This window comes from Natrix helvetica (genome assembly GCF_964273705.1).
Source record: "Natrix helvetica genome assembly, chromosome: 1".
NCBI lineage: Eukaryota > Metazoa > Chordata > Lepidosauria > Squamata > Natricidae > Natrix > Natrix helvetica.
The window spans coordinates 354,087,212-354,111,175 of NC_138548.1; the positions used below are offsets into that span (position 1 = coordinate 354,087,212).

The following is a 23,964-nucleotide window of genomic DNA, read 5'->3' on the forward strand; positions in this document are numbered from 1 at the left end:
GGCCCATAACCCAGAGGTCGATGGATCGAAACCATCCTCTGCTACCAATATGAGAAGGAATGGAAAGTTTCCCTTCCACCTTCGATTGAGGTGCGGACCGTTGCCCCTCCTTGTTAGCATATCTCAGATAAGAAATAAAACCCGATAACATGTTCTAATTAAAAACAAAACTTTAATATGAAAATAAAACAAAACAAATCTATCTAATTGTTACATTTTGGCAAGAGCAATTGTCGTCCACCTTCTTGGCAGACGAACAGAAGATCAAAAGACTCTGGAATGTGTGAGCAGGCACAGTACATCACTTTCTGATAAGGCCAGTGACCTGCGCAATAACTCTTCAGCTCGGCTAGCAAACAATTAACGCAGTGACACAGAAGATTAAAAATACCCCAAAAAACATGCCTCAGTGACGAGGGAACCGGTTCAGGGGCATGGCGAGCCTGCCGTCACTACGTTCCGTGATCCAGTCACAATTTCCACTAGCGGTTCACCCGAACTGGTAGCAACCCACCTCTGGTCTGCACCCCAAACTCTTTGATGCCAATTGGGCTTGGAGAAAGGAAATGGATGGGAGAAAAGAACCATTCATTTTTTTTTGTCTATTCCCCACCCTCCCAAAAAATCTTGAACAGAAAGGACCTTTAATCATTCCACTGTGGAAAAATATCTGCTAGCAATTTTTTAAAAAAAGACATGCATCCTTAAAATTAGGGCAGAACAGAGACGTGCAATGAAGTGCAAGCCCCAGAGGACCAATGGGAATTCTCCTTTCTGCAGCGTCATCGGTCTCTGGGCAGAGTCTTCCTTGATTTCACCAATCACCAGATGGAGGAGAGAGTTCGGTGCAGAGAGAGAAGGGAGGGAGGGGGGATATTTTCAGTCAGCTTTTAAGACATTAAAAAACACTGCACGCCAGTTTGAAACTTCTGGGTGGTGTTTTCTTGTTATGTGTGCGGCCGTGCAGCTGCGCAGCTTAGAGGGAACATTGCTTTGGAGAATAGGTTTGGCAACCTGAACTGGATGCAGTTTTCTAGATCGTACCAAGCAAGAGCAGTTGGGGGGGGCATTTTTTGGCTGCAGCTCAGTCCTAGCAAGCTGCTGGGTTTAATAACTGGGAGATTACTGCCCCCCATCCCCATCCCTGGCATATTTGTTGGGATGTGACCTGCTGCTTTAATCCAGCAGTCCCCATGCATGTAAAAAGCTGATATTGTAATAACAACACACTTAGCTCTGCCTTCTCCCTGATATCCATGGAAACAAGTGCGTTTTGTCCTGTCAGTTCCTATTTGCAGCCTGAGCTGGTTTAGGCCTCAAAAGGTTTTCTTGCCGCCCCAAGGTGCGCCCCTCCAGAAGGATCCTAGATGAGACCCTGTTGATATAGCAAGGAACTGGCGCATGCTAATGATATGTGCGTGAATTCATTTTCCCAGAATCCTTTGCAGAGGGTCATTTCCCCCAATCCTTTGCAGCGCCCATCACTTCTGCAAGAGATACTCAGAAAGCACTGTTTTTCAACCTCGACAAGTTTAAGATGCGTGGACTTCGACTCCCAGAATTCCCCAGCCAGCCATGGCTGGCTGGGGAATTCTGGGACTTGGGAGTCCACACGCCCTTAAACTTGCTGAAGTTGAGAAACCGCTCAGGGACTTTCTTGCAGACTTTATCTCCCTGAAAATAGTTCACTCGGACGCAAAAAGTTTGAAAGCCAGGATCCTCAGGCGAACATCCTTTCACATCTCCAAGCAGTCTAAGGAAAAGTAGCCTCTGGGATGTCATCATCTCTTTAGCAAGATCCATCCAAAAGGACGTAGTTTACCTGATCTCGATTATTTTTCTCTTTCATCTTTGCAGTATGGAAGGTTGTTGTGACAGGTTTATTTTTTTTTTAAATCTCTCTTGGATTATTTTTCTTTTCTCCTTTAAGTTTTGAAAACCTCCAATAAACGTTTGTAAATTTGGGGGCTGTGGCGTTGCTGTCTTCTGTATTATTTGTGCTATTTCCGCTGGAGCTTATTAATACCGGCTTTTTCAAGGGGATCTCCTTCTTCTCCAGAAGGAGCTGGAGAAATGTTCAAAAATGGGGAAGGTTTGTTATAATCAATATACAATACAATATAATAGTAGAGTTGGAAGGGACCTTGGAGGTCTTCTAGTCCAACCCCCTGCCTAGGCAGGAAACCCTATACCGTTTCGGACAAATAGCTATCCAACATCTTCTTAAAGACTTCCAGTGTTGGGGCATTCACAACTTCTGGAGGCAAGCTGTTCCACTGATTAATTGTTCTAACTGTCAGGAAGTTTCTCCTCAGTTCTAAGTTGCTTCTCTCCTTGATTAGTTTCCACCCATTGCTTCTTGTTCTGCCCTCAGGTGCCTTGGAGAATAGTTTGACTCCCTCTTCTTTGTGGCAACCCCTGAGATATTGGAACACTGCTATCGTGTCTCCCTTAGTCCTTCTTTTCATTAAACTAGACATACCCAATTCCTGCAAACGTTCTTCACATGTTTTAGTCTCCAGTCCCCTAATCATCTTTGTTGCTCTTCTCTGCACTCTTTCTAGAGTCTCCACATCTTTTCTACATCGTGGCGACCAGAACTGAATGCAGTATTCCAAGTGTGGCCTTACCAAGGCATTATAAAGTTATAGTAAAACAGGGCTGGGGGAAGGGAGTAGAAGTAATAGGAGTCAGAATAGCTGTTTTGAACTTTGGAACCTCACAATCAAGATCTTTATATTCAAGTGACATTCTGCACTAACAGCTGGATTCTGAATCCTGGTTATGTGAGACTCCTGATGGCGAACCTATGGCATGCGTGCCAGAGGTGGAACACAGAGCCCTCTGTGTGGGCATGTGCACAGTCGCCAGCTGCTCTTCTGGTTTTGGCATGCACATGCACGCCGGCCAGCTGTTCTTTGTGGGTGCCAGAGTGCCAGAAAACACCATGAAAATGCCCCAGCAAATGGCCAAAAAACCAAGCCATTTTCCCAGCTGTTTGGGGGGCCCTTTTTGGGGCTGTATTTGGCCTGAAAAAGGGCCAAAAAATGGCTGAAAAATGATCTGAACCCTCCCCCCCCCCAACGCCCTGAAAATGCCCCAAAACCAGCCAAAAAAACGGCATGCACTTGTTGACCAGCCAGTCTTCAGGTTTCCAGTGCTTCGGCGTGCGCGAAGACCAGCTGACCGGAAACCCAAAGACCAGCTGGCTGTTTCTCGCGCATGTACATGCACATGTATGCACATGCGTTCCAGTTTGGACACGGTGCTGAAAAGGTTTGCCATCACTGTGCCAGACAAATATTATCTACTTGCAAATTTTATTTCCTTCCTTTTTTCTTTCCTTCCTTCCTTCCCTCCCTTCCTCTTAAAGTAGGCCGTAAAGTGAGAATTAGACATTAAGTGTGAAACCTACCGGGTCAGGCTGGACAGCCTCTCGGGGCACCTTTACTTCTGTATTAAAAGGCCACATAGGCAGAGTTGCAGCTTGCAAAAGAACGGGAAGCGAGTGCCTAACCGCAGAGTTCAACAGTTCTCACAAGACCACAAGGGTCAGTTAAAGGTCGCTTAGAGACACGTACGCAGTACCTATGGCCCAAGACAAAAGGAGAAGTAAGACCCTGTCTACCTACAAGGCTCTTTCCTCAAGGTAACCAATAAGAAGTGAAGTGAAGCATTTCCGTCTACGTTGCTCTTAGAAAGATGTTGTGGCCCAGCAGGAGCCGTTGGAGCTGCCACCAGACTCCGAGAGCGAGGGTCCCTATGAGTCGGCTCTGGAGGACCCTGGGCAGGGTTCTGACTCTGAGCAGGGATCGGAGAGTCTGGTCGGCCACCAGGAGGCGCCTGAGGCATGGAGCAGCGGTGAGACCCAAAGGAGGGGGGCTCCGGATGCCATGCCTTGGAGCAGTGGGGAGGAGTCACGGGACAGTGAATCAGACATAAGCAGGGAGTTCTTAGATGCCCGTTGTCGCCGCGCCCACAGGCGCAAGGAGCAAGGGCACAGTTACCGGCGGTAATTGCTCTCAGCTGCTGATAAGTAGACTCCCCTTCGGTCTATAAAAGGATTGATTGAGCATACGCCCTTTGCAGAAGTCAACAAAGGAACTATTCGGGAAGTTCTGTCTTGGAAGCTTAGCATGCTGGACAGCTGCTATCGTGTCTCTGTGTCGGAGGGTTCTAAGAGCCTAGTCGTGGTGGATTGCTGCCAAGGATCTGTCTGTCTGTCTGTGCAATAAATCCTGTTGTAGTTTTGGTCCAGAGTGTGTTCTGTGTTGGCGAGGGAAGAAGGGGGGTCTGAACAGAAAGATATATAAGAAACTGTCTTTTCTATAGGTTTTTGGTCCAGATGTTAGAAATGGTTACCTCTGTCTGGACCTTTTGGCCAAAATAAAGTTTATCTTGATCTCGCAGTCCTATCTCTTGATTTCTGCAACACTCTCCCTCCCTTTAGACAGCTCTCTGTGCAATGATGTTCATCTTCTCACAGCCTATTATCTTCTTTATGGCTTAAAACAGGGGTGTCCAACTTCGGTAACTCTTAAGACTTGTGGACTTCAATTCCAGGCAAGAATCAGGAATTCTGGGAGTTGAAATCCAGAGGTCTTACATTTGCCAAGATTGGCTACCCGCTGGCTTAAAGGCTGATAAAACCCATCTAATCTATTTGCATGTGCAAATTCAGCCCTTGGCACTTCTATTTATTCAGAAGAGCACAAATACATCCTTAACCTTAAAAACCTTGTTCTTAATGGACCTTAATAGCTGACCTCTCTTGCAATTTATATATATGTATATGTGTGTGTGTGTGTGTGTGTGTTGCGTTTGTGCTGATAAATAAATAAAGGGAGATTAGTATAGATCTATTTCAACCTATTTAGGTCTCATCAGCTAGCCATACCCTTACTGGGAATCGAACCAGGGCTGCATTGCATATTAGGCCGATGTAACTCAATACATACATACATACATACATACATACATACATACATACATACATACATACATACATATAAAACCTCTGGTCAGAAATATATCAGTGTATTCCTGGTTATAAAACAAGTGGTACAGTGGCCTAGAGGTGGAGCTCTCGCCTCATAATCAGGCGGCTGTGAGTTTGATCCTAGAAAGTGGCAGGTATATCTCTCTCTGGGCACAATGAATAAATATCTGCTCAGAACTCTGCATTGGCGACAGGAAGGGCATCCGGCCAGTAAACACTAAGCTCTCCATTCAGCTGCCCCGACTCCACCCCAGTGCAAGGGATTACGGGGTCATTAAAAGACCAACCCCCCCCCCCAATAATTATCCCTTGTTATAAGACGTGCTCCTGAATGACTCGATTTAAAAAAGAGATCAACATAGAATTCAAAACATTAATATATTAATTAAGGACACCTTGTGAATGGGACACGAAAAGCAAAAATCATATTCTCCACATTTCTCTTTTTCTCCTGATCATGTTGTTTTTATATTTGTCAGGGAGCGAAGCCGAACGTTAAGTACTTTAACTGCTACCAGGCCAAAATTGGGGTACTGCTGGCATGTTTTGTGTCCTTGCTAATTCTGTATATCATAAGCTGGGAAATGGAAATGACGACATCTGGGGGAATGCAGAGACCTGAACAAAAATTCGGAATATATTAGTTTATGCTGGGGAAAAAAAAGGAGTTTCTCAATGCCCATTGGCTTTTTGGACAATAATAAAATGATATTATTTTATCTGGTTCAAGGCTGTACAAATTGGAGGAGTAAACGGCCATTGATACTAGAGGAGAAAGAAAAACACTTCTTGTTGTTTTTTGAGTTTGTTTTTAAAAATGTTGCATGAGGTATTGGGACTGCAAGCCCCTTCCCCTTTTTCTTCTTCTTCTTTCTCTCTCTCTCCTGGATAAAAAAGGTTTTGCACTGGACGCTGTCATCTTTCAGCTGCTGGGCTCTTTGTGCCTCCCTGTCATCATCTTCTCCAAAGGCAAAATCAGGAACGGGAGGAATGATCTTCTCTGAAGCTGTCTGGAGGAAAAGAGAAAAGAACAGGTAACCCTCAATTTATGAACCATAATGGAGCCTGCCCATCAGGATTGAAAGTTGAGGGTTAAAAAAAAAAAAAAGAAGAAGGTCATCCACGGGACTGATTTTATGGCTTTATGGCAGTCGTTAAATGAATGTCCCAGTTGCTAAGTGAACCAATGGTTCATTATGGACCAGTTTCGCCCAAAACCAGACGTAATCGTCCGTTTAAAGAGCAGGAGCACTTAAGACTTATATACCCCTCCATAGTGCTTTGCAGTCTTATAAAGTCAGCCTATTGCCCCCCTCAACAATCTGGGTCCTCGCTTTACCGACCTCGGGGAACGACGGAAGGCTGAGTCAACCTTGAGCTGGTGAGAATCGAGCCACTGGCAGTGGGCAGAGTTAATCTGCAAGGCCAGAGTCTAACCCCCGCGCCACAAGGGCTCCCTAAGGCTGTCATAATGAGCGAATCGGCCGGAGGGATGTATCCTGCCCCATACATCCCTCCGGCTGATTCGCTCACACAGAGAGGGACTCCTCCGGGTGCCGTCCATTAGGCTGTGCCAGCGGGCGACGCCTAAGGGAAGGGCCTTCTCTTTGATGGGCCTGACCCTCTGGAATGACCTTCCCCCCGACATTAGAGTGACTACGGATCTCCGCTCCTTCCGTCAGAAACTTAAAACCCACCTATTCCAGCTAGCCGGCTTGGCCTAATTCCACCTATCCCACCTCAGTTCTATTTCTAAATTTTTAAGATTGGTTTTAAGGTCTGTTTTTTAATTTTTATAAATTGTACAGGGGTTGTTAATTTAATTTGATTTTTACCTATGTGTATGATTGTTTGTATGTTTTAAATTTATTCCTGTACACCGCCCCGAGTCCCTCCGGGGAGAGGGGGCGGTCTAGAAATTTAATAAATTATTATTATTATTATTATAAAATGTGGTCACATGACTGCAAGACACTGCAAGTGAACAAAAATGCAGGCTGGTTGCTGGGGCCTAAAATGCAGGCACGCAATCATGTGGAATTGACCTGCTGTCTTGGGCATTTTATGCCCACCCACGGGCCACATCTGGCCCTTTGGCAGTCCATGTCTGGTCAGTGTGGATTGTTTTTTTTATTTTGAAAGCGACTGCTATTTTTTTAAAAAAACAATGTGTATTCGTATCCATGCATATGTACGCACCTTCACAGCCTTATTGGTTTGGGCCTCCACAACAGTCCCAGTTTCGCATATGGACTCTTAGGAGAATTAATTACCGTATTTTTCTCCCTATAAGACGCTCCGGAATATAAGACGCACCCAATTTTAAAGGAGGAAAATCTAGAAAAAAAAGATTCTGAACCAAATACTGTAGTAAAATATTTTATATCAACTGTATAAAGTTAACAGCAGTTTAAGAACAATTTTATGTCCCCCATTTTTAGATGACCCAGGTGGCTACATTCGGTGTATAAGATGCACCCAGATTTTCACCCTCTTTTTTGGAGTAAAAAAGTGCGTCTTATAGGGTGAAAAATACGGTACCCACTCCTGCAGTGGTGGGTTTCAAAGTTTTTTAGAACCTCTTCTGTAGGTGTGGCCTGCTTTGTGGGAGTGGCTTGCCGGCCATGTGACTGGGTGGTAGTGGCTTGCCGGCCATGTGACTGGGTGGTAGTGGCTTGCCGGCCATGTGACTGGGTGGGAGTGGCCAACTTGCAAAATGTGGTGAAACTCACTTAACAACGCTCTTGCTTAGCAACCAAAATGTTGGCTCATGAACTCTGGCATTTGAAGCGTGCAATTTAAAGCTGTCAATTGCAAGACCCTTGCACCCCTAACCCTTTAGGAAAAAAAACCTCCAGCGGTGTTCAAACTTGACAGCTTTAAGACTTGTGGACTTCAACTCCCAGAATTCCTCCTCCAGTCATGTTGGCTCAGGAACTCTGGCATTGAAGCACGCAAGTCTTAAAGCTGTCAAGTTACAAGACCCTTGCACCCCTAACCCTTTAGAAAAAAAAACCCAGGGGTGTTCAAACTTGACAGCTTTAAGACTTGTGGACTTCAACTCCCAGAATTCCTCCTCTCTTTCTTCATCTTGATGATGTGCGGACGGGCGGGGGGAGGGAGCTGGAACCGGTTCTAAACGTCACTGTAGATTTGTGGAACCTCTTCTATAGAAGAGGTTAGAACTGGCAGGAACCCACCCTGCCACCCTGGCTCTCTACCTCATTGTTACATTTCAGCACAGGCTTATCTTAACCTTGGATTTGCCCAGACTAAAGTATACCCATCTACGAGTGGTGCGGTGGCCTAGAGGTAGAGCTCTCGCCTTACAATCAGGAGGCTGTGAGTTCAATCCTAGGTAGAGGTAGATATTTCTCTCTCTGGGCACAATGAGACTATATCTTCTGTGAACTCTGCATTGGCGACAGGAAGCAGATCTGGCTAATAACCACTCCGTTCTATTCTGTTGCCATGACTCCACTCTGCAAGGGATTACGGGGTCATTAAATCACACACACACACACACACACACACACACACACACACACACACACACACAAAGTATAACCATCTATTCCCAAAGTACTTTTTTTTTTCCCAAGAGGCAACTGGACTTTATGGTTCTTCTTTGAAGACATTTCGCTTCAAGGATTTCGCTTCGAGAATTGCAGAGTTACAGGAACCAGGAGCACTACCCTGGTGGATACAGATAAATCTCCAAGTGCTTCAACAACCCTCTAAAAGGATGCAGATGACCAGCTGTCTCCAAGGAATATAAATTCTTCCATTCCCCACTTTCCTGTCAAAGCTCGAGAGGTTTCTTGGAGGAGAAGCGAAACGTCTTTGAAGAAAAAAACCAGAAAGTCCATTTGCCCTTTGAAAAAAGCACCTTTGGGGCAAGCATGACCTGGATAACTGAGAATCTCCATAGACATAAAACTGTTCTGACCCCCTCCTCTTGTATACCAAGACAATCCGACACAAAGTCTCTTCAAAGATGTTTATTGACATACAGGTTCCACCTTGGCAGCAATCCAGCCTGCCAAGGTCAAGATAGCACTCTGGGCAGCAATCCAGCTACAGCGACACCCCTTGGCAGCAATCCAGCTACCAAGCTCCAGATAATCACCTTAGCAGCACTCCTGCCTGCCAAGGTCCAGGGAACAGATTGACAGCAATCCAGGTAAACCCTTTAGCAGCAATCCAGCCTGCCAAAGTACGACACAGATCTGAGCTTCTCCAACTCCAATGATCAGTTGATTCCTGCAAAGGGTGTGTCCACAAGCAGTCCCTTTATAGTCTGGAGAGGAGTCTAATGATCAGCAGCTGAGAGCCATTACCTCCTGTAATTGCTCAATTGCTCCTTACGCCGGGTAGCACGTAGGTAACGAGCATCTAATAGCTCACTGCTGATGTCTGACTCACTGTCCTGTGACTCCTCCCCACTGCTCCAAGGCATGACATCAGGAGCCCCCTTCCTTTGGCTTTCACCACTGCTCCATGCCTCAAGCGCCCCCTGGTGGCCAACCAGCCTCTCTGCGCCCTGCTCAGCGTCGGAACCCTGTCCAGGGTCCTCCACCTCCTCTTGAGCCGACTCAGAGGACACCTCGCTGTCGGAGTCTGGTGGGAACTCCAACGGCTCCTGCTGGGCCACAACATAAAACCATCTACGTGCTTCCATCTCCTTCTGTATGAAGGAGCATACAATCAGATGAGTTCCCACCAGTGTTTACAAAAAAAAAACCTATGGCCCAAATAGAGCTTTTAAATGTACCTTGCAAATATAGGACTTTGCAACACAAAAGACAAAACAGCTTGGTAAATGCCAAAACGATGTCTTTTTCCCTTTCCAGCTCGTAAAAAAAAAAAAACCCTGCTCCCTAGAATCCCTTGGGATTGTTTCTACAGCCATAAACTAACTTGTTCAACCTCCGCATCCATTTGGCTGCTAGAATTCTCCAGCCAGCTGGGCCATTCATGAGAATGCTGAGAATTACAAATAATAATAAACAAATAATTCCCTCACCACCGTCAAACCATTCACTAAGGCTGCATTACTGTTACTATTAGTCTTCTCATCCTTCCTATCACCCATCTCCACCCACTTGTGACTGCAGGACTGTAACTTTGTTGCTTGTATCCTTACATTTATACTGATATTCAATCATACAAGTGGCAAGAAAATAGGGGCAGTCAGGCATAACACGGGTTATGTAGACAGTAAACACAGGGTCAATCAAAATGGACTCAATTGTATAAATTGTATAAAGCCTAATAGGATGGTTTGGGTTTTTACGTGAAGTCCATCGATCCTACTAACCGGATTCAGTCCATTTTTTCCTCAAGCATTTCCGCTTTTAAAAACTACTCCGGGCTGTAGGCAACCATCTCTGTCAGAACTGTGTGGTAACACATCACCGACGTTTCCTGTCACAAGGTCACTCCATGGTTTATTTTCTGCCAGACCTTTGGCTGTCACGTTGTCACCTAGTAAGAAAGAACATTCAGATGTTCAAACGCCTTGAAGGGATGGGTACTCTCAACTAAGAACTTATCGTCCATTACAGGAAAGTCCTCGACTTACAACCACAATCGAGTCCAAAATTTATGTTGCTAAGTGAGAAATTTGTTCAGTGAGTCGTGTTCCATTCTACAAACTTTTCTTGCCATGGTTGTTAAGTGAGTCATTTGCAGTTGTTAAATTAGCAACCCTGGTTGTTAAGTGAACCTGGCTTCCCCTTTGACTTTGTTTGTCAGAAGGTAGCAAAAGGCGATCATGTGAACCCCCCCTCAGATACAGCAACGGTCATAAGTATGAACCGGTTGTAGCTGAATTTTGACCATATAATCATGGGGATGCTGCAAAGGTTGTAACTGTGAAAAACGGTCATACTGTAAGTTACTGTTTTCACTGCCCTTGTAACTTTGAACAGTCACTAAATGAGCTGTTGTAAGTCAAGGACTGACTTTCTCCCATTGTTTCCGCACGACTCACCCAATGTAGCAGAGACCAAGCAATGGATCCTCTCTATCAAGCAATGTCATCCTGTAGAGCAGGGGTGTCAAACTCGATTTCTTTGAGGGCTGGATCACTATTGTACCCCGTTTTCCCGAAAATAAGACCTCCCCGGGTAATAAGCCCAATCGGGCTTTTGAACGCATGCACTAAAATAAGCCCTCCTCTGAAAAGAAGCCCTCCCTGAAAATATTGCAACACAGCAACAGCCATGAGGTGACCACGCTTGCCGCCTCCTACACCTCAAAAATAATAAGATCTCCTCCCAAAATAAGGCCAAACGCTTATTTCACAGGTCAAAAGAAAATAAGACCCGGTCTTATTTTGAGGGAAACATGGTAGTTTTCTTCCACGGGCGGGAGGGGGTGGGAAGGAGATGGGACAGATGCCTCCTGTAACACCTTGCCAGCCAAAACACGGGGGGGGGGGGGCTCACCACTCCATACCCCGTTTTGGCCTGGTCAACCTCCTGCAGCACTTTGACAGACAAAATGGGTTGCCGGGGTGCCTAATAATACAATAATAAAGGAAGAGAGCCTGTGGCTTAGTGGCTAATACATCTGCCTAATACAGAATTCCCCAGCCAGCCATGGGAGTTGAAGTCCACAAGTCTTAAAGTTCCCAAGTTTGGACACCCCTGGCCTAATATGTAATACAGCCCAGGTTCAAATCCCAGTAAGGGTATGGCTAACTGATGAGAGCTAAATAGCTTGAAATACATCTATACTAGTCTCTCTCTATTTATTTATCAACACAAATACAACACACACACACACACACACACACATGTTAGAAGGTAAGGAGAGCCATACTACTCTGCCTGAGGTAAATGTAGAAACTCAGAAATATTTGGTCAGGACTTCCGGTTCCGGCGGCTACGGCGACGGGCAAGGACTTTGCCCGCTCCCGCTCTTCGGTGGGCTTCCCCCGTCTTCGGGGGGGCACAGGACGCCCCGAAGAGGCGCCCTGCCGAAGGAGCGGCTCGCGGAAGGCTCTGGCACCGGCGGCGGCTGGTGAGGGCTTTTCCGCTTTGCTCCAGGCACTGGGGAGCAGTTTTGGAGGAAGCGCCTGCGTCTCGCCCCATGCCGATCGGAGAATGCAAAACTGAAGGAAGCAGCGGCGGTGCGGTGAGATGCTTCCTCTCTTCATCCCCTTACTTTTGAATTGATAGACTTTTCATTTTAAAAGTTACTCTTGGAGGAGCGGCTAGAGGGGAGGGGGATTCCCCCCCCTTGGACAAGCGGCTTGTAAAAATTCTGCTCTCGCCCCCAGGGGAAGGAGGAGGGGGGAGAGCCAACTAATGATGCCTCACCCCAGTAAAAGTGTTTTTCATGGGACTTAGTTCCAGAACTTATTGATGATCTGAGAACTTTTTGAACTTTTAAAATTTTTCTTATGCCTCTGAGCCCAAAGCTGGCAGGGCAAGATGGCACACTTCCGTTGTCTTCATGAACTGTGAAACCTGACTCCACCTTTAAAATTCAGGCTTCCGGTCTTTGTCTCCGTGTCACCCAGATGAATCTCTTGTGGATTGTTATTTCCTGAACTCTTTGGAGAAAAAACTTTCATCTATTGCTAGAGTGACTAAAGAAACTCCCACCTGTTTGGATCCTCTGCCTTCTGGACTCATCTGCCTGCTCTACTTCTCCAGCTGCCCAGTTTCTACACTGACTGATCTCTTTGTTTTATAAACCATGTCTCCAAAAAGACCACCCCCGGGAAAACCTGGCTTTGCTACTTCTGCACCGACATCTGCAACATCCAGTCCTGCCACACAGTCAAAGATTACAGAACTGATGCAACCTAAGAGTACAGAGATGGATTTGCAACAAATGCTCCAGCAACTCATACAGGGCCAGGAAGAAATTAAGAAACAATTAAAAGAAATGAAGGAAGAAATTAAAGAGAACCAAGCCCAAATTTATAAGAACTCACAGAGACTGGACCTTGTGGAGGGTGGGGTGGCGGAGGCGAGAGGGGGGGTAGAGGCTTTACAGAAGGGAAACAAAGAACTTGATATCCAACAAATGAAAACATAGTTTGAGAGAATGTCCTTTTATCTTAGATTTCAAAATGTTATAGAAGCAGATGGGGAAAATATAAGGGACATTATGACTAATATTCTAGCTGAATACATACACAAAGATAAACAGCAGATGGAATGGGAGATAGATCTGGTTTATAGAGTGAATTCAGCATATGCCAGAACACACAATGTACCCAGGGAGGTTCATATTAAATTCCTTAGGAAAAGCACAAGAAATGAAATTCTGGGTGTACAAAGGGGGCAAACACTGACATATCATGACAGGGAGATAACCATTCTGAAGCAGATCCCCAAAAAAATTAGGGAGAAAAGGAAAAACTATTCGCAATTGGCGAATAAACTATACCAGAAGGGGGTGTGGTTTAGATGGTTGATGCCTGAAGGTATGCTGATATTTTGGGAGGAGACAAGAATCAGAATCAACACACCCATAGAGGCACAGGCCTTTATGGAAAAAAATAAAGCGAACCTAGGAAAAACAGAAGACACCACAATGGTCACACAGGACACGGGAGGGGCCGGAGCTCTGCCAGCGGGGGGTGAAGGGGCAACACTAAGAAAGCTCAGATCACAAAAATGAATAAGAAAACCACAATGTTATAAGCAGACCGAAAGTACTAATGAAATTATATCTAGACTATATATCATAACTATATAAACTGATTGAAAACTATTTTTTCTAGAATTAATATGCTGATTTTTTATGATTATGTATTAATGTTTTATATTTAGATGTATCCTATGAGTTTGGAGGGAGGGGGCGTCTGCCACACCTGCAACTGCCAAAATTTGTAACCATTCCACTTACCCTTTTCCTTATAAATGTTTTAAAAAACCAATAAAACTTTTTGAAAAAAAAAAGAAAGAAATATTTGGTCAGATTGGTCACAAAAAAACCAAAACACAGGTAGCAGGAGAGACTTACAACTTCCTGCCAACTGTTTTGCTTTTGGGAAGCTGGGAGCATCAGAATTACCACAAGTTTGCAAATACAAACAGGTGTGAAGACCCTTGAAATTTCCATTTTGTTAGGGATTTGAACTCAGGACCTTCTGAATGCAGAAAGGAAAATAGTAGAATAGAATAGAATAACAGAGTTGGAAGGGACCCTGGAGGTCTTCTAGTCCAACCCCCTGCCTAGGCAGGAAACCCTATACCGTTTCAGACAAATGGCTATCCAACATCTTCTTAAAGACTTCCAATGTTGGGGCATTCACAACTTCTGGAGGCAACTTCTGTTCCACTGATTAATTGTTCTAACTGTCAGGAAATTTCTCCTCAGTTCTAAGTTGCTTCTCTCCTTGATTAGTTCCCACCCATTGCTTCTTGTCCTGCCCTCAGGTGCTTTGGAGAATAGTTTGACTCCCTCTTCTTTGTGGCAACCCCTGAGATATTGGAACACTGCTATCATGTCTCCCCTAGTCCATAATTCCTCCCCTAGTAATAACTCACAAGATTCTGAGAAGTAAAGCCTGTAATCTGGTATGGGTAGTCCTCAGCTTTTGGAACACAATTGAGTTCAAAATCTGGGTTGCTAAGACAGTTCCCCACCACCACCATCACCATTTTACGACCTTTCTTGTAGCAGTTGTTAAGCGAATCACTGCTATTGTAAAGTCAGGAACACAGTTGTTAAGTGAGTCTGGCTTCCCCATTGACTTTGCTTGACATGTCGCAAAAGGCGATCACATGACCCCGGGACATTGCAACTGTCATAAACGTGAGTCAGTCGTCCACAGCCTGAATTTTAATCATGTCACCATGGAAATGCTGTAACAGTCATAAGCCTGAAACACGGTCATGTCACCTTTTTTTAGTGCCCTTGTATCTTTGAATGGTCACTGTTGTAAGCCGAGGACTACCTCTACTTAAAGTCGAGCTTCCTATCTGGACTGATGTAATGGAATGCATGGTGGGTGGCTTTGAGGAAAAAGGAAAAGAGATGTTACCTAGGATAGGGGCCCCCAACAGTGGTGGGATTCAATTTTTTTTACTATCGGTTCTGTGGGCGTGGCTTGATGGGTATGGCATGGCTTGGTGGGCGTGGCAGGGAAAGGTTACTGCAAAATCCCCCTTTCCTCCTGATCAGCTGGGACCCAGGAGGCAGAGAATAGATGAGGGCGGGGCCAGCCAGAGGTGGTATTTACCGGTTCTCCGAACTACTCAAAATTTCCGCTACCGATTCTCCAGAACCGGTCAGAACCTGCTGAATACCACCTCTGGTCCCCAACCCCCAGTCTGTGGAATGGCACCGGGCCACAGCATGCCAGAAACCGGGCTGTGCAAACAAGCGAAGCCGCATCCATGGGATATAGACAGCACACGAAAACGCCCCCCTCCGGCCCATGGACAAACTTTTCTCCACAGAACCAGTTCCTGGGGCCCAAAAGGTTGGGGCCTCTGAACTAGGAAGGATTCAGATAAGAGGGGCAGGAGTCCAAAGTCGCTCATTGGCCTGAGAACAAAACGAAGGAAGGACCCGCTCTAATGGAACAAGAGGTGGGAAGTTTGTACTTTCAGACCCACAAAATTCTATCAATGTAGCCTCACAGTCAAGTAGATCAGAGGTCCCCAAACCCCCCCCCCCCCCCCCCCAGTGTGCAGACCGGTTCCAGTCTGCAGCATGCTAGTAACCGGGCCATGCAAACAAGCGAATGCCCATCCACGGGATGCAGGAAGCACAAAAAACACGCCCCCCCCTCCATTCCACGAAAAAACCTCTCTCCGTGGAACCAGTCCCTGGTGCCCAAAAGGTTGGGGGCCTTTGAAGTAGATTTAGCTCATCTGATTGAAATCTGATTGGAATACTGCATTCATTTCTGGTCGTCACGATGTAGAAAAGATGTGGAGACTCTAGAAAGAGTGCAGAGAAGAGCAACAAAGATGATTAGGGGACTGGAGGCTAAAACATATGAAGAACAGTTGCAGGAACTGGGTATGTCTAGTTTAATAGAAAGAAGGACTAGGGGAGACATGATAGCAGTGTTCCAATATCTCAGGGGTTGCCACAAAGAAGAGGGAGTCAAACTATTCTCCAAGGCACCTGAGGGTAGAACAAGAAGCAATGGGTGGAAACTAATCAAGGAGAGAAGCAACTTAGAACTGAGGAGAAACTTCCTGACAATTAGAACAATTAATCAGTGGAACAGAAAATGCCTCCAGAAGTTGTGAATGCCCCAACACTGGAAGTCTTTCAGAAGATGTTGGATAGCCATTTGTCTGAAACGGTATAGGGTTTCCTGCCTAGGCAGGGGGTTGGACTAGAAGACCTCCAAGGTCCCTTCCAAATCTGCTATTGTATTATTGTATTGTATTATTGATTGTGCTTCCTGTCTGGTTTAGCTGGGAAGACCAATAGCTGCCTTGAAGGACTAACACAGGGTGGGTGGGTCAAACTGGATTTCTTTGTAGGCTGGATCAGCATTGTCGTTCTCTGCAGGTCAGTAGGGGGAGGTGTGGAGGGGGAGATGGGATGGACACCTCCTGCAGCACTTTACCAGCCAAAACGGGGCATAGGGGGCGCACACAGCCCCCCACGCCTCATTTTCAGCCTCCCCAGCCTCAAGCAGCATTCTGCCACAGTGGTGAAATTCAATTTTTTTTCCAACTGGATCTGTGGGCGTGGCTTGGTGGGCGTGGCAGGGAAGGATACTGCAAAATCTCCATTTCTACCCCACTCCAAGGGAAGGATATTGCAAAATCTCCATTTCCACCCCAATTTGGGGTCAACCAGAGTTGGTATTTGCTGGTTCTCCGAACTACTCAAAATTTCCGCTACCTGTTTTCCAGAATCTGTCAGATGGACTTCCAAGACACCCCACCCCCTTGTGGCCCGTTTTTCAGCCTCCCCAGCCTCCAGCAGCATCTGCAGGCGAAAAACAAGCTGCACAGAGACCTCCCGATGCCATTTTAGCCAGCAGGGACACCATGGGCCAGTCCTTTGATATTTCCAGCCCAGCCCTGTGGCCCAGATTTAAGGACCCCACTGTCCAGATCCGGCCCACAGGCCTTGAGTTTGACATCTCTGGATTAACACCTGCTTACCTCGTTGGTTCTCCTCCTGATGCTCTGGGAAGGAAGAGCTATCATAAAGGGTGTCCCTGCTGTCGAAGTATCTGTAGGTGTTCTCTTCCAGGTGGACCCTCTGGTGCTTGGTCAGGTAGGGCCTCCAGCGGAAGCTCTCCCCGCACTGGAGGCACTTGTATGGCTTCTCCCCGGTGTGGATCCTCAGGTGCTCCGTCAGGGTGGAGCGCCGGTTGAAGCTCCGCCCACACCGGGGGCACTCGTAGGGCTTCTCGCCCGTGTGGATGCGCAGGTGGGCATTGAGGTGCGTGCTCTGGAAGAACCGCTTGCCGCAGGCCAGGCACTCGAAAGGCTTCTCCCCCGTGTGGGTCCGGCGGTGCTTCACCAACTCGAATTTATACTGGAAGGCTTTCCTGCAGTCGTGGCACACGTGCTTCTTCTCGACCTGAACGATCTTGATTTGGCTGATGTCGGTGACATCGTTCCCGCCAAGGAGTGGCTCCGATTCAGTCTTTATGGGCCACCTGAGCAGCTGCCCACCTGAGTCTTGCCTGAGCCCACAAATCTCAGGGTTGGGCTTCACCCCACTGCATGGTTTCGACAAGACAGAGGCAGTACATAAGGACTCGGCTTCTGGGGCGCCACTCTCAATGGTGTCACCTGCTGGAGGAAAGGGGAAGAGCAAGGCGGAGACAGCAACTGATTTAAATGTATTTATATGACAAGGTACCTATTCCTACCCCAAGGGTTTTTCCTTTAACTCTTTTTAGGTATCTAGAGATGTATATTTTAGCTATTTTTATCTTATTTATCTTATTTATCTTATTTATCTTATTTATCTTATTTATCTTATTTATCTTATTTATCTTATTTATATTGTACTGTACTGTACTGTACTATTTTATTTTATTTTATTTTATTATTATTTTATTTTATTATTTTATTTTATTTTATTTTATTTTATTATTTTATTTTGTTTTATTTATTTTATTATTTTATTTTGTTTTATTTATTTTATTATTTTATTTTATTATTTTATTTTATTTTATTATTTTATTTATTTTATTTATTTTATTTTATTATTTTATTATTTTATTTTTTATTTTATTTTATTTTATTTTATTTTATTTTATTTTATTTTATTTTATTTTATTTTATTTTATTTTATTTTATTTTATTTTATTTTATTATTTTATTATTATTTTATTTTATTATTTTATTTTATTATTTTATTTTATTATTTTATTTTATTTTATTTTATTTTATTTTATTTTATTATTTTATTTTATTTTATTTTATTTTATTTTATTTTATTTTATTTTATTTTATTTTATTTTATTTTTTTATTTTATTTTTTTATTTTATTTTATTTTATTTTATCATCTTATCTTATCTTATCTTATCTTATTTTATTATTTTATTTTATTTTATTTTATTATTTTATTTATTTTATTTATTTTATTTTATTATTTTATTATTTTATTATTTTATTATTTTATTATTTTATTATTTTATTTTATTTTATTTTATTATTATTTTATTTTATTATTTTATTTTATTATTTTATTTTATTATTTTATTTTATTTTATTTTATTTTATTTTATTTTATTTTATTTTATTTTATTATTTTATTTTATTTAATTTTATTTTTTTATTTTATTTTATTATTTTATTTTATTTTATCATCTTATCTTATCTTATCTTATCTTATTTTATTATTTTATTTTATTTTATTTATTTTATTATTTTATTATTTTATTATTTTATTATTTTATTATTTTATTTTATTTTATTATTTTATTTTATTTTATTTTATTTTATTTTATTTTATTTTATTTTATTTTATTTTATTTTATTTTATTTTATTTTATTTTATTTTATTTTATTTTATTTTATTTTATTTTATTTTATTTTATTTATTTTATTTTATTTTATTTATTTTATTTTATTTTATTTTATTTTATTTTATTTTATTATTTTATTTTATTTTATTTTATTTTATTTTATTTTATTATTTTATTTTATTTTATTATTTTATTTTATTTTATTTTATTTTATTATTTTATTTTATTTATTTTATTTTATTATTTTATTTTATTTTTATTTTATTATTTTATTTTATTTTTTATTTTATTTTATTTTATTTTTTATTTTTTATTTTATTTTATTTTATTTTATTATCTTATCTTATCTTATCTTATCTTATCTTATCTTATCTTATCATCTTATGTTATCTTATCTTCTTATCTTATCTTATTTTATTATTTTATTTTATTTTATTTTATTTTATTTTATTTTATTATTTTATTTTATTTATTTTATTTTATTATTTTATTTTATTTTAATTTTATTATTTTATTTTATTTTATTTTATTTTATTTTATTTTATTTTATTTTATTTTATTTTATTTTATTTTATTTTATTTTATTTATTTTATTATTTTATTTTATTTTATTTTTATTTTATTATTTTATTTTATTTTATTTTATTTTATTTTATTTTATTTTATTTTATTTTATTATTTTATCTTATTTTATTTTATCTTATCTTATTTTATTATTTTATTATTTTATTTTATTTTATTTTTATTTTATTTTTATTTTATTTTATTTTTATTTTATTATTTTATTTTATTTTATTATTTTATTATCTTATTATTTTATTATCTTATTATTATTATTTTATTATTATTATTTTATTATTTGATTTTATTTTATCCACACACACGAATAGTGAATGGCACAACCAAGTAGCTGGCATTCAACACTGAGAGCTTATGCACCAGAGACAAATTTCTTGCATGTCCAATCACAATTTGGCCAAAAAAGAATTATGTTGTGTACAGGAACATCTGCACGGTGTATGGACTAGATCAGTGGTTCTCAACTTGTGGGTGGGGATCCCTTTGGGGGTCGAACAACCCTTTCACAGGGGTCGCCTAAGACCATCGGAAAACACATATTTTCGATGGTTTTAGGAACCGAGACACCAATTTTATGGTTAGGAGTCACCACAACATGAGGAACTGTATTAAAGGGTCGCGGCATTGGGAAGGTTGAGAACCACTGGGCTAGATCCTCGCAAGTCCAGATGGGAGATTCTATAGAAGGTCATGGAGAATAACAGCGCCAAGATCCTGTGAGGCTTCCAGATGCAGATGGACAAGCAGATGCAAGCAATCAACCTGTAGTAGCCAAGGAGCAGAAGACAGAGGTAGTGATAGGTGTCAAAGGAGAGCAACATCAGGCAGAAGAAGCCTAAAAAGTTGTACCAGGCCCTGAAAGAGGAACTAGAGAGGACGGGGAAAGGGAAAGCCAAAGTGGTCCCAGTAATGGCAGGAGAAATTGGGGCAGTGACTTCTAAACTGGGAGATCCAACAGATCCCAGAATAACATCAGAGCTGTCTGACCAGTAGAGGGCGATGTTGAGATAACAGTTGGGATAATAGAAGAAGAAACTCATCAGGACTCAGATTCAGCAGTCCATCTGCATTTAAAAGACAAAGGCCACTGTTTTGAAGACAGCAAACTCCACATTTTGGACAGAGAGGACCGCTGGTTTGAAAAAGGGGTCAGCGAGTCCATCTATGTCAAAATTGAACAACCCTCTCTCAACAGAGGGGGAGGGATATGGCATCATCATCTATCTCCAGTCTATAACACAGTCCTTTCAGCAGTTTCAAGAACCCATTTGCACCACTCATGTGTCCCTAAGGACACCTCCAGGCGCTCTCAATGACTCTCTAAAAGGATGCAAATGACCAGCTGACTGCAAGGAATATAAATCCTTCCATTCCCCACAATCCAGTCAGAGCTGAAGAAGCTTCTTGGATGAGAAGCAAAACGTCTTCAAAGAAAAATCCAGTTGCCTCTTGAAAAAACAGTACCTTTGGGACAACCATGACCTGGATGACTGAGAATCTCCACAGATCCTTAGTTCTAGGTTGCTTTTCTCCTTGATTAGTTTCCACCCATTGCTTCTTGTCCTGACTTCAGGTGATTTGGAGAACAGCTTGACTCCCTCTTCTTTGTGGCAGCCCCTGAGAAAGGTCTAATCTACCTGTTGCTTTTGAATTGTGGTGTTGGAGAAGGCTCCTGAGAGCCCCTTGGACTACAAGGAGATCAAATCAATCCATTCTAAAGGAAATCAACCTTTAGAATGTTGTTTAGGAAGACAGATAATGAAGCTGGGGCTCAAATGCTTTGGCCACCTAACGAGGAGAGAGGACACATTGAAAAAAAATCTAATGTTGGGAAAGATTGAAGGCACAAGGAGAAGGGGACGGCAGAGGATGATATGGTTAGATAGTGTCATCAATGCGATGAACATGAATTTGGGCAGACTCCAGGAGACTGTGGAGGGCAGGGGGCCCGGCAAGCTATGGTCCATGGGGTAGCGAAGAGCCGAATACAATATAGCGACTGAACCAGGGGTGAAATCTACTTACCTTCGCTACTGGTTTGCAAATGTGAGCGCACGGGCTATCTCCACGCATGCGCAGGACCTTCTATGCATACAGAGCATCAAAAATGGACGTGATGGACTTCCGGTTCCGGCGGCTACGGCGACGGGCAAGCTCTTGCCCGCTCCCGCTCTCCCGGTGGGCTTCCCCCGCTCCTGGGGAGGCACAGGGCGCCCCGGAGAGGCGTCCTGCCGAGGGAGCGGCTCGCGGAGGGCCCTGGCATCGGCGGCGGCTGGTGGGGGCTCCTCCACTTCGCTCTAGGCACCGGGGAGCAGTATCGGAGGGCGCGTGGGCATCTCGCCTCATGCCGATCGGACAACATACTTCTGAAGGAAGCAGCGGCGGTATGGTGATAGGCTTCCTTTCTTCACTCCCTTGCTTTTTGAATTGATGGACTTTTTCAGTAACTTTAAAAGCTAAACTTTCGGATTATTCTTGGAGGAGTGGCTGGAGGGAGGGGGATTTCCCCCCCCCCTTGGACAAGCGGCTTGAAAACATTTTGCTCTCACCCCCAGGGGAAGGAGGAGGGGGGAGAGCCAACTAAGGATGCCTCACCCCAGTAAAAGTGCTTTTCATTGAACTTAGTTCCAGAACTTATTGATGCTCTGAGAACTTTGTGAACTTTTAAAACTTTCTTATGCCTCTGAGCCCAAAGCTGGCAGGGCAAGATGGCACACTTCCGTTGTCTTTATGAACTTTGAAACCTGACTCCACCTTCAAAATTCAGGCTTCCAGTCTTTGTCTCCGTGTCACCCAGAGGAATCTCTTGTGGATTGTCATTTTTTGAACTCTCTGGAGAGAAAACTTTTCTCTATTGCTAGACTGACTAAAGAAGTTCCCATCGGTTTGGATCCTCTGCCTCCTGGTCTCATCTGTCTGCTCTACTTCTCCAGCTGTCCAGTCTCTATACTGACTGATCTCTTTGTTCCATAAACCATGTCTCCAAAAAGACCACCCCCTGGAAAACCTGGCTTTGCTACTTCTGCACGGACATCTGCAACATCCAGTCCTGTTACACAGTCAAAGATTACAGAACTGATGCAACCCAAGAGTAAAGAGGTGGATTTGCAACAAATGCTTCAACAACTCATACAGGGCCAGGAAGAAATTAAGAAACATTTAAAAGAAATGAAGGAAGAAATTAAAGAGAATCAAGTCCAAATTTATAAGAACTCACAGAGACTGGACCTTGTGGGGGGTGGGGTGGCGGAGGCGAGGGGGGGGTAGAGGCTTTACAGAGGGGAAACAAAGAACTTGATACCCAACAAATGAAAACAGAGTTTGAGAGAATGTCCTTTTATCTTAGATTTCAAAATGTTATAGAAGCAGATGGGGAAAATATAAGGGACATTATGACCAATATTTTAGCTGAATACATACACAAAGATAAGCAGCAGATGGAATGGGAGATAGATCTGGTCTATAGAGTGAATTCAGCATATGCCAGAACACACAACGTACCCAGGGAGGTTCATATTAAATTCCTTAGGAAAAGCACAAGAGATGAAATTCTGGGTGTACAAAGGGGGCAAGCATTGACATACCATGACAGGGAGATAACCATCTTGAAGCAGATCCCCAAAAAAATTAGGGAGAAAAGAAAAAATTATTCGCAATTGGTGAATAAATTATACCAAAAGGGGGTGTGGTTTAGATGGTTGATGCCTGAAGGTATGCTGATATTCTGGGAGGAGACAAGAATCAGAATCAATACACCCATAGAGGCACAGGCCTTTATGGAAAAAAATAAAGTGCACCTAGAAAAAACAGAAGACTCTACAACGGTCATACAGGACACGGGAGGGGCCGGAGCTCTGCCAGCGGGGGGTGATGGGGCAACACTAAGAAAGCTCAGATCACAAAAATGAATAAGAAAACCACATTGTTATAAACAGACCGAAAGTAATAATGAAATTATATCTAGACTATGTATCATAACTATATAAATTGATTGAAAACTTTTTTAGAACTAATATGCTGATTTTATACGATTTTGTATTAATGTTTTATACATAGATGTATCTTATGAGTGTGGAGGGAGGGGGCGTCTGCCATACTTGCAACTGCCAAAATTTGTATACCACTCCAACTACCCTTTTCCCTATAAATGTTTTAAAAAACCAATAAAAATTTTCTGGAAAAAAAAAAAATGGACGTGATGACGTCCGGACGTCTGGACTCCTGCAAAGGTAAGTAGAACAGCGGGGGGCGAGGGGCAGGGAAATCCGCTGTGCCACATGACTTAGATTAGGATTTCCTGCTTTCTAGCTAATATAAATCGCATATCACAGCTGATTGTTGGAAATACGGATTCGCCTGAACCGGTAGCATTTTTTTTACTACTGGTTTGGGACAACTGGTCTGAACTGGTAGCATTTTACCCCTGGACTAAACAACAACAAGAAATCTATAAAA

At 42.7% G+C, this 23,964-nt stretch overlaps 1 protein-coding gene across 1 annotated transcript; it reads right to left on the bottom strand.

The window, feature by feature from the left end:
- Positions 1-5,395: 5,395 nt before the first annotated feature.
- Positions 5,396-20,549, bottom strand: LOC309381759 (uncharacterized protein; the record flags this gene model as incomplete). Its single annotated transcript, XM_081933044.1, has 5 exons — positions 5,396-6,005; positions 10,320-10,387; positions 10,418-10,486; positions 17,107-17,745; positions 20,297-20,549. The coding sequence occupies 4 exons, from the start codon at positions 20,547-20,549 to the stop codon at positions 10,341-10,343; spliced, it is 1,008 nt and encodes a 335-aa protein (XP_081789170.1). The 3' UTR covers positions 5,396-6,005; positions 10,320-10,340.
- Between the last annotated feature and the right edge of the window lie 3,415 nt (positions 20,550-23,964).